This window comes from Eretmochelys imbricata, chromosome 7 (assembly GCF_965152235.1).
Source record: "Eretmochelys imbricata isolate rEreImb1 chromosome 7, rEreImb1.hap1, whole genome shotgun sequence".
In the NCBI taxonomy this organism is placed as follows: Eukaryota; Metazoa; Chordata; order Testudines; family Cheloniidae; genus Eretmochelys; species Eretmochelys imbricata.
The window spans coordinates 33,324,075-33,333,907 of record NC_135578.1 but is presented as its reverse complement, the minus strand read 5'-3'; the positions used below and the strand labels follow the sequence as shown (position 1 = coordinate 33,333,907).

The 9,833-nt window shown below is 54.8% G+C and overlaps 1 protein-coding gene across 3 annotated transcripts; it reads left to right on the top strand.

Annotated features, from left to right (window-relative positions):
• Positions 1-9,319, top strand: LOC144267511 (uncharacterized). Of its 3 annotated transcripts, none has more exons than XM_077821530.1 (3): positions 1-180; positions 3,531-3,624; positions 4,096-9,319. In XM_077821530.1, exons 2-3 carry the CDS (start codon positions 3,558-3,560, stop codon positions 5,433-5,435), a joined length of 1,407 nt encoding a protein of 468 aa, XP_077677656.1. In that variant the 5' UTR covers positions 1-180; positions 3,531-3,557; the 3' UTR covers positions 5,436-9,319. The 3 variants fall into 3 exon arrangements, with proteins under 3 accessions (XP_077677656.1, XP_077677655.1, XP_077677657.1); XM_077821529.1 differs by having other exon boundaries at positions 3,527-3,624; XM_077821531.1 differs by lacking the exon at positions 1-180 and adding an exon at positions 3,827-3,909 and having other exon boundaries at positions 3,538-3,624.
• Positions 9,320-9,833: the final 514 nt, after the last annotated feature.

The following is a 9,833-nucleotide window of genomic DNA, read 5'->3' as shown; positions in this document are numbered from 1 at the left end:
GAACTACCTTCCCCAGAGTGCTTTGCGACTTGCGAGAGCCTGGATATTTCCCAGGGTGCCGTGCAGGGGAAGCCACACAAAGGGGCTAGGCTGCGCTCTCCCTTCTTAGGTAGCTGCTGCTGCTGCAAGACCCCCACCACCCCTGCCTGCATCCTCCTCCCGTGTCCTGTGGAGAGCCAGGTGAGTGACCAGCAGAGGCAGCCCCAGAGGGGCCGGGGACAAAGAGATAGCCCTGTCCTGGCTGCGGGCCACAGGACCCGGAATAGATCCCACCCACCCACCCACACTCACTCACTCACTCACTCTGTGCTGGGGCATCTCTGCCCTACCCAGTGCCTGCCATCTGCCCTTGGCTGTGAACACCAATTAGGTCTTACCACATCTCAGCATTGTGGTGAGGGATACGTGTGTGAACAGCCTTTGTGCCCCACCCCAGACGTGGCTGCATCTTAGTACCAGATGAGGGATGCCTGTATACAACAGACCCCGTGCCTTACCCCAGTGACGTGTGTATCTCAGCCCTGGGTGAGGGAGTTTTGTATGAACTGCCCCATCCCAGAGGCAGTTGTATCTTAGTGCCAGGCAAGGGATCCCTGTATGACCAGCCTGTGTGTCTCACTCTAGAGGTGGCTGCATCTCAGCTTTGGATGAGGGATCTCATGTAAATGCCCCCTGTGCCGCACCCCAGCCATGGCTGTATCACTGCTCCGAATGAGGGATCCTGTATAAACAGTCCTCACCCCTAAGGCAGCTGCATTTCAGTGGGTGCCATGTGTGTACAGTTACCTCCAATGTTCCAAACAGAAAAGGAGGTATGGCCTGTAAAGTCCTTTGGGAGCTGGTTATATGTGTGCCCAGGTCTGTGGGGATAGTCAAGGTAATTCCTGTGTGCAGTGTTGTTGTAACCATGTCGGTCCCAGGATATTAGAGAGACGGGTGGGTGAGGTAATATCTTTTTATTGAACCAACTTGGAGAGAGAAGCTTTCACAGAGCTCTTCTTCAGGTCTGACCTTAAGCTTGTCTTTCTCACCAATAGTAATTGGTCCAATAAAAGCTATTACCTCACCCACCTTGTCAATTCCTGTCGTGCTGAGGGTGCAAGGGCAATTTAATGCTATGGGGTCTCTGGAAAGGGAGTTATTGGGATGTTGTGCATCATGCAGGGTCATTGACACCGAGATGGCGTGGGCAGCTGGGTGAGGGACCCTGCCGCAAATCAGGAGTTGGGCCGAACCACCCCCTTTAGCACAGGTCCTCTCGTACAGTGGGTACTTACAGGGACTGATTACGTGGGGAGGGGGCTGGCATGATAAAAGATCTAATGAAGGGCAGCACAGGCCAGTGGAAAGGGCAGTGGTCTGGGAATCAGGACTGCTGGGCTCCATTCCCAGCTCTGGGAGACGAGTGGGTCTAGTGGCTCTAGCAAGGCGGGTTGGGAGCCAGGATTCCTGGGTTGCTTTCTCAGCTGAGGGAGGAGAGTGGGGTCTAGTGGTTAGGGGAAAGGGAGTGGCTGAAAGTCAGAACGACTGGTTTCTATTCCTGGATCTGCCACTGACCTTGGTCAAGTCCCTTCCCCTCTTGGTGCCTTTGTTTCCGACCCCACCTTTCGTATACACACACTGCTGTTTCTCAACCTTCCCAGGTCCGTCACCTCTTAATTGAAATCAACATTTTTTGTGATTTTTTTTTTTTCCCCTTCAGCTTTGCTATCAAATTTATAGTAAAATCATCTATCACTGACAACAATGCTAACTGTAGAGATATAATGCAGTGTTTATTTTGAGAGGTTGATGGAAAATATTTGACCTTGAAGGGTCAAGGTATATGGGGGAGGGAGTGTGGAGGGAGAGAGATTGTAATAACATTTGCAATGCCTCAGGACTCCTGATTGGCCTTTCGTAGCCCACCTGGGGGCTGCGAGAAGCATGGATTTACTGTGAGCTCTTTGGGGCAGGGATTGTCTCTTGCTGTGTGTCACAAAGCAGGTTCTGGAGGATCAATTTTTCAGTTTTCCCCAGGGCCTATCATTTAAATGGACAAGAGGTGGGAAGGAAATCGGGCATCGAGAAGGGAAGGGACTTTCCCAAAGTCAGTCGCAGAGCTGAGATAGAACCCAGGAGTCCTGACTCCCAGTCTCCCCCCTTCTCTAACCATTAGATCCCACTCTTCTCCCCAAGCTAGGCTAGAACCTAGGAGTTCCAGTCCAGTGGCCTGCCCACTGGACCAGTCTGCCCTTATGACTAATTTCAATAGGCAGTTAGTGTTTGGGTTCTAATCTCCTCTGTCTCACTGACAATGATCAAAGCCTTCTAAAGCTTTTCTGTCATGCACACATACCCACACACATACTCATGTCTACAGTGCAGCTGCTTAGGGTGGGGCATGGTGTCCTGGAAGACAACAATCTACTATAAGGTGGGTAGAAGCAACGTCTCGCCTGATATTTGCCATCTACCACTTGAAAGCTGATGCTCCAGGGCACTAGGGACCAAGAGAGGTTTGGGGGCCTAATTTCCCCTCATTCGGTGGGATTTTCTATCAAGGATTTTGGCCATAGTGTCTAAGACCCTAAGTGGTCTGGGCTGATTTTTTCCCCAGGCTTCCTTCCTTGTGTTTTCAGAGTGCCCTCACCTAGTTCCTGGACTAGAATACCTGGAACAATGGGTATTCCTGGGTTCTGTCCCCAACTTTGGAAGGAGAGTGGGACCTAGGAGGTTAGAGCAGTGGAGACTGGGAGATAGGACTCCTGGGTTCCATCCATGGCTCTGGGAAAGGAGTGGGATCTGGTGGATAGAGCAGGGGTGGGGGGCTGGGAGCCAGGATTCCTGGTTTCTGTCCCTGCTCTGGTTGGGGAGTGAAGTCTAGTAGGTTAGAGTAGTGGGGGTTAGGAGCCAGGACTCCTGAGTTCTATCCCAGCTCTGGGAGAGGAGCGGGGTCTAGTCAGTTATAGTGGAGGAGGGGCTAGGAGGAGCCAAGACTCCTGTATTTTATTCCCAGCTCACTTGCTGGGTGACCTTCCCCTCTCTGTATCCCAGTTTCTCCTCTGTAAAATGGGGACAATAGCGACCTGCTTTGTAAACAGCTTTGAGATCATGGGTCACAAGCACTGTGCGAGAGCTGGCTGTTCATCAGTGTTTTGAAGGTGATTTTCAAGAAGATGTGTAACACCTGGTGTTGTGCATTTATGGTTTGTTTCCAGTGAACAAACAGCATCCCCAAGTACAAAAAAAAAAATCATGAGGCTGGCTTAGAAATCATGAGCATCTTAAAAATGATCTGTGTGGGGTTCAGCTTTTAAGAACAAAAATTGCAACTTTCACTGAATCCCCTGCCTCCAGGAGCTGGGCCTTTAAGAGAGGCCATGTGATAGACTTGCAAATTCCTTAATATCCAGTAGGGGGCAGCAGGTGTTTTCCTCACTAATACATCTCCAGGGTGTTTCCCCAATGCCCCCTCTGGAGCTGGGGCTCAGCCCATGCAGATGGTCCCTGAAAGGATCTCATCTCACCACTTTGATTGCTCCAGACAGGGCTAACGGCCCCTGACCCAGACACAGATGGAACCAGGGGAGGAGTCCAGTGTCCCGGATCCCCAGGGCTCAGAGGAAATGGAGGCTGGAGCAGGTGAGTGACTGGGTCAGTCCTTTTGGAAGCTGGCAGTGAGTGAAGCATAATTTAGAGCTTAAAAAAGAGGGAATGGAGTCTAGTGGGCAGGGCACTGGGGTGGGAGCCAGGACTCCTGGGTTCTATCCCCAGCTTTGATCTCGGGCGATTCCCTTTCCCTCCTGATGCCTCTGTTTCTCCTCACACCCTTCTGTCTATTTAGATGGTGAGCTCTTTGGGCCAAGGTCTTTCTCTCCCTGTGTGTCTGTGCAGCACCCAACATGACAGGCCCCCGATGTCGGTCAGGTGTGTGTCTGTGCCTCTGCCGCACATGGTGCGACAGGCTCCCACGATCTTGGGCGGGGGCAGGCTGCGCAGTGCGACAGGGCCCTGATCTCTGGCCATGCGTTATCTGTGCCCTGTTGCCCACCCTTGCACCCTTCTTCCCATACCCAGAGCAATGCTCACCTGCATTCTGCTCTCTTCCGGCAGACGACAGTGCCGCCTGTCTCTCGGAGGAGGAGGATTCTGACCAGGAAGGCCCTGAGATGGCGCCATCCCACAAGATGTGGCCAGGGGTCTCCAAGGGCGATGTCTCGCCTGGCTCCCCATGGGACATGGCTGACCAGAGCCCAGGCGTTGGGGCACAGGCGCCGGATGACTCTGGTGACCTGGAGCAGGGGCTAGAGGAGCTCGGCGACATCATTGTGCACCGGGTGACGCAGATGGGCGTGAAGCCGTGCCGCTACATCGAGGGGGGGCGCAGCTACGAGCTGAACCCCGGGCTGGCCCGCCGGCTGCTGCAGCTGGACGAGAAGCCATACGAGTGCACCGAGTGCGGCAAGAGCTTCAACCAGAGCTCCAACCTGCACCGGCACCAACGCACGCACACCGGCGAGCGCCCCTACTGCTGCCCGGCCTGCGGCAAGGCCTTCAGCCGCCGCTCCAACCTGGCGCAGCACCAACGCATCCACACCGGCGAGCGCCCCTTCCACTGCGGCGACTGCGGCAAGAGCTTCAGCGAGAGCTCCTACCTGATCCGGCACCAGCGCACCCACACTGGCGAGCGCCCCTACAAGTGCCCGGCCTGCGGCAAGGCCTTCTCCCGCAGCTCCCACCTGGCACGACACCAGCGCACCCACACTGGCGAGCGCCCCTACCTCTGCACCGACTGTGGCAAGCGCTTCGGGCTCAGCTCCGACCTGGCCACACACCGCCGCACCCACACAGGCGAGAAGCCTTTCCGCTGCACCGACTGCGGCAAGGCCTTCTCCCGCAGCTCCCACCTGGTGCAGCACCAGCGCACCCACACCGGGGAGCGCCCCTACCGCTGCGCCCAGTGCGGCAAGAGCTTCTGCCATGGCTCCAACCTGCTGCAGCACCAACGCACGCACCGCGGCGAGCGCCCCTACCGGTGCCAGCAGTGCGGCAAGGCCTTCAGCCTCAGCTCCAACCTGATCCGTCACCAGCGCATCCATACGGGCGAGCGCCCCTACCGCTGCACCGACTGCGGGCGCAGCTTCGTGCTGAGCTCTGACCTTCTGCAGCACCACCGCGTGCACACAGGCGAGCGTCCCTACCAGTGCCCCGACTGTGGCAAGGCCTTCTCCCGTGCCGCCCACCTGGCCCAGCACCGCCGCACCCACACGGGTGAGCGCCCCTACCACTGCCAGCACTGTGGCAAGAGCTTCAGCCATGGCTCCAACTTCATCAAGCACCAGAGCACCCACCTGCATGGCTGGCAGCCCTGCTGGCCCCTCAAGGAGGGAGGGGAGGGTCCTCAGGATGGTGGGTCTGACAAGGAGGTGGAGGAGGGGCAGGCACAGCCTTAGAGTATGGCGGTGCTTGGAGCGCGGGACCTGCCACACCATCATCGCCAGCCTCCTAGCCAGATCACTTGAATGGGGTGAGAATCTATTAAACATCACAGGACCCTGCCCTGGATGGAACTGGGAACCCACTCCCAGCCTCATAGCCAGGTGTCTAGGATGGAATTGGGAACCATAGCCAGGTGTCCTGGGCAGAGCCGGGAACCTATTAAATGTTGCAGACCCTACTGCTGCTTTAAGGGCCACATCACTTAGCACCCACAATGTATCACACATCAGACTATGCTGCAATAGGGTTCACAGCCACCTGGCCCAACTCTAGCCAGCCTATCAAGCATCCAACAACTCAACACTGGCTCCTGCCCAGCCTTTTGGTCTTGTTTAAATTGCCCTGGTTTGATCTAAATTGGTTTAGAAGCCAGTTTTTAGGCCCAGTGTAAACATGGTGACAGCAACCTGCAGGTCAGAGCAGCCAAGCCCTTGTATGATCCCAGCCATCTGTGAATCTAGCTCCCACCTGTGCCAAGGTGCTGAGTTGAGGATGAGGGTCCCTGCTTTGCTGGGAGGAGATTCCAGAGAGTGGAGGACTCGAATCTCATAGAGGCCGAGTGAGATTCAGTAGGCAGGTGCCACCCTGGGTCAATTCAGACTAGCAATGAAGGGCAAATGTTTGTTAGGATGGGGGATTCCCCAAGGAGGCAGCTCCCCCTGGGATGATGGGAGGAATGCTCCATCCCTTGGGGACCGTACATCCAGGCCAAATGTCTCTAAAGGCTGTGCTCTGGCTCCAGCACCAGATCTGGGCTAGGGGCAAGAATGGTTGCAGGTGGACCTCCAGGCCATGTGATACAGGGAGACAGGCTGGGGGATGGGTACGGTCCCTTTTCTTCTGTTATCTGCAGTGGCATTCCCACACGTGCCCAGCTGTACAGAGGGAGGCTCTTGTGAACCAGGGTCTTAAAAGCTGGTTCTGGGCCCTTCTATTTGCAGCAGCCCACATAGAATCATAGGATTGGAAAGGACCTTAAGAGGTCATCTAGTCCAGTCCCCTGCGCTCATCTGCCTAGCAGTCGCATTTCCTCCCCTTTTCCCAGGGTTGAGCTTCGTTCGCACTCGAACAAGACACTCGCAAGTAAAGGCCAAAGGATTCCCAAGGATGGGGGTGGTGCTCCCAGAAAATCCAGCCAACCACACGCCTCCAGCTGAGGTGCTACTAACATCACCTTCCCCTGGCAGCATCTCCAGCCTGTGGCTACTTCATAGAAGGCTGCTAGTTTAGGAGCACACTGATAGCTGGGCTGGATGCAGAAGTCAGGGGTGAGGTTCTGTGCTATGTGGTAGGTCAGACAGGATCACCATAGTGTCTTCTGGCCTTGGGCTGTACAACCTTGTCCTATTCTGTCCTTTAACCCAGTCTGTGCTGCTTCCAACAATCCTGGTTCCCGTCTCTTGCCCAGTTCTCTGGTATCTCTTGCCAGCACTCTAGCTTCCTCTGGTGATGAACAAACCCCCATTTCTGCATTGTAACACTTCTAGGGAGTGATGCTTAGCTCATCAAGGGCTATGTTATCGCTGAACGATCTCTCCAGAACCATCCCCTTCTCAGTCTAGTCCCCAAGATGCATGTTGCAAAGGTACAGGTGACAGTCTTTGGCTGTGCTCTTCCAGTCTGGCTTGGGGGGGTGATCACATCTGCCCCCCGTTTTGGAGGAGCTCTGCTCAGAGGCCATCGCTGTTTCCTAAAGGCATCCTGCAAGGTGGGCTTGGGGTTGAACTTTAGCAGGACGAGCAGCTTCTGGCCTGTCCCGCAGTGGGAACACTGGGAAGCATAGCAGACAGCTAGCCCAAAACCTCGTGTTGCAGCACTGCCATGGTGGGGGGTTCCAGTAAAATGGGTCAGAACATTTCAGTGCAACAGCTTTGCTTAGCTCTGAGCCACCCCATTGAGCAGGCAGAACCAGCGCAAACTGCCCTGCCCTCCTAGAGCCTCACTCTGTCTGTTGAACATAAATCTCAAGCCATGGTACAAGTCAACCTCCAGCCTGGCTCTTGAGCAGGGCCATCACCTCTTTTGGGTAGAAGAGTTTCAAAGCTGCCAAAGGGATTTGGGTGCCCAGGAGGGAGTGGTGTTACCTCTCTGTATGGCATAGGTGAGACTGTCAGTGGGACAGCATATCCAGGCCAGGGATTGGAAAAATTGGAAAGGGCTCAGTACAGAGCCATGAGGATGTTTGGAGGGTGCGGAAACCTGCCTTGAGAAGCTCAACCCATTTAACTCAGTGAGGGCAAGGCTAACTGGGGTGATTTGATCCCAGTCTGTCAGTCCCTACAGGGAGAAATTTCTGACAGTCAAGGGCATGGGAATCTCCCAGACAAATGCCCAGCAGGGCTGGGAGCTGATGCCCCTTATTGCCAGAGTTAATTTGTGTGGCAAGTATTTCCCAGGGAGGGGATACCCCCAGTGGAAGAATTGACCTGCAGAAGGGGAGGGAAGATTCTCCATTGCTTGGAGTCTTTTAGTCCAGATGGGTTGTCTCTCGAGAAGCAGCACTATAGCTCAGCCCAAAGGATGACCTGAATGCAAGGACCCCTGCAGGAGATACTAGGCGGGTGCTATGCAGGAAGTGGAAGTAGACTCATAAAATGGCCTTAGAATGGGAATGTGGTGCCTAAATGATCCGTGGGCATTCCGTGGCTTTGAAAACCTCAGGCCCAGCTTGTGTGGTGGGAAGCAAGGGGCAGGCAAGGTGGGAGAGGTATCTAGTCCTGCTACAGTGGGGGAGTACACTGTCAACCTCGCTGGTTTTCTTTGTTACACTTTTGTTACCAAGCAGCATTGTGAAGGCATGACAGTGACTCCGTAGCAGTGCCTGGAGGTTCTCCCTATGAACCACCTAAACTGCTGTGGGAGCAGTCAAGGAGGATAAGGACACTGCTGACATGCTATGTTCCTTTTCCTCAGCACTCTGCACTGAGGATGCTGAGAGATACCTGCTCTTCTGTGGTAATAAAGATAGGGTGCTACCAGGGACTGGGAGCACTTCCTTATAAACAGCTGCTCTATGGGATGATGATAAATTTTGTGCCTATTTAAAAAAGCTCCAGGGAATCTCACTAAACTGTTTGGAAGAAACACAATCATCAAAGCCCTCAACACTGGTGGTAGGAAGAGCTGACTGACCAGGAAAGTCACGCTGGGCTTGTGTATTAGACTTCATGGAGCATGTCTCCAAATTAAATGTCAGTGAAGGAGAATCAGCTCCTGTCATTCATTTGAACTCACAAAAGCACTAGCAGAGTCCCTCCCAAGAGCAAGGAAGCTAGAAAGAAGAGGGGAGGAGGGAGAGAGAGAAACTTTTGCCCTCTACCAGAAACTTGCTAGGAGACAGGAAGCAATGGGTAGTGTTAAATACATGGTCTGCTTTGATTGTGGTGAAAGATTCAGAGCAGAGTCTACCGGGTTCCACACCAGGCCAGTGTTTGATATATTTCATGATCAGGAAGTGGAGGGTGAGCAGTGAAATGGCAAAATTTGCAGGTGCAATATGGGGGTCTGTGGAAGATGCCAAGTAGTGGCCCACCTTGTACTTTCATCACTTAGGATGTTGATCCGTGGGCATTCATGGTTTCTTGCTTCCATGCTGTCAGTGACTCAGGAGCAGATCATGCCATTTTTGAGAGTGCTGCTCCCCTGTCATCCACCTGACCCTTCCTAAATAGGTTGCGTCCAGTGAATTTTAACATTCCCATCACGCAAATCATCCCAGCAGGTTTCAGAAATACCTACTGGGGCAAATTATTACTCATTGCTCAATAAACTGCAGTTCCTCTTGTTTATTACCCAGGCTCCTAGCATCGGTGTAGGGGCGAATAAAGACTTGTTTTTCTTCGGGTCCCTTGTCTTGTTTCAGTTCGTTCTCACTAAATGAGCACTTGTCCCAGCAGCGATTAGAAACTGGCTGATACCAGCACTGGCGGGGAGCGGGGCCAGCTCGAGCAGGGCGGGTGGCCCCTGGTGCCAGGCGAGCCGCGGCGCTGTGAGGTTGGCCCCTGGACGTGCCGTTATGGGGAGCAGTGACCTGGCCCCAGCCGCGGGGGGCGGGGGGCGGCAGGCTGGATCCTGGGGCTGGAACCCAGGCGTCCTGGCTCCCGTTGGCTTGTGAGGGCAGCGGGCCCCGGGGTGGGGGTGTCCCTGGAGCTGGCATTTCCCGTGGCCTGCAGGCCGCCAGGGCTGGGAGGGGAGGAGCGAGGCCGGCTCAGGTAGGGCCGGTCACGCGCGGGGGGGGGGGTGGAGGCCAGGAGGCGGGTCCCTCCGGCCGGAGAGGGTAGAGCGGCGCCTTGCTTCCGGGCCGGTGGGTCCCTGTCCCCCGCTTCGCCCAACGTCACTTCCGTCGCGGTACG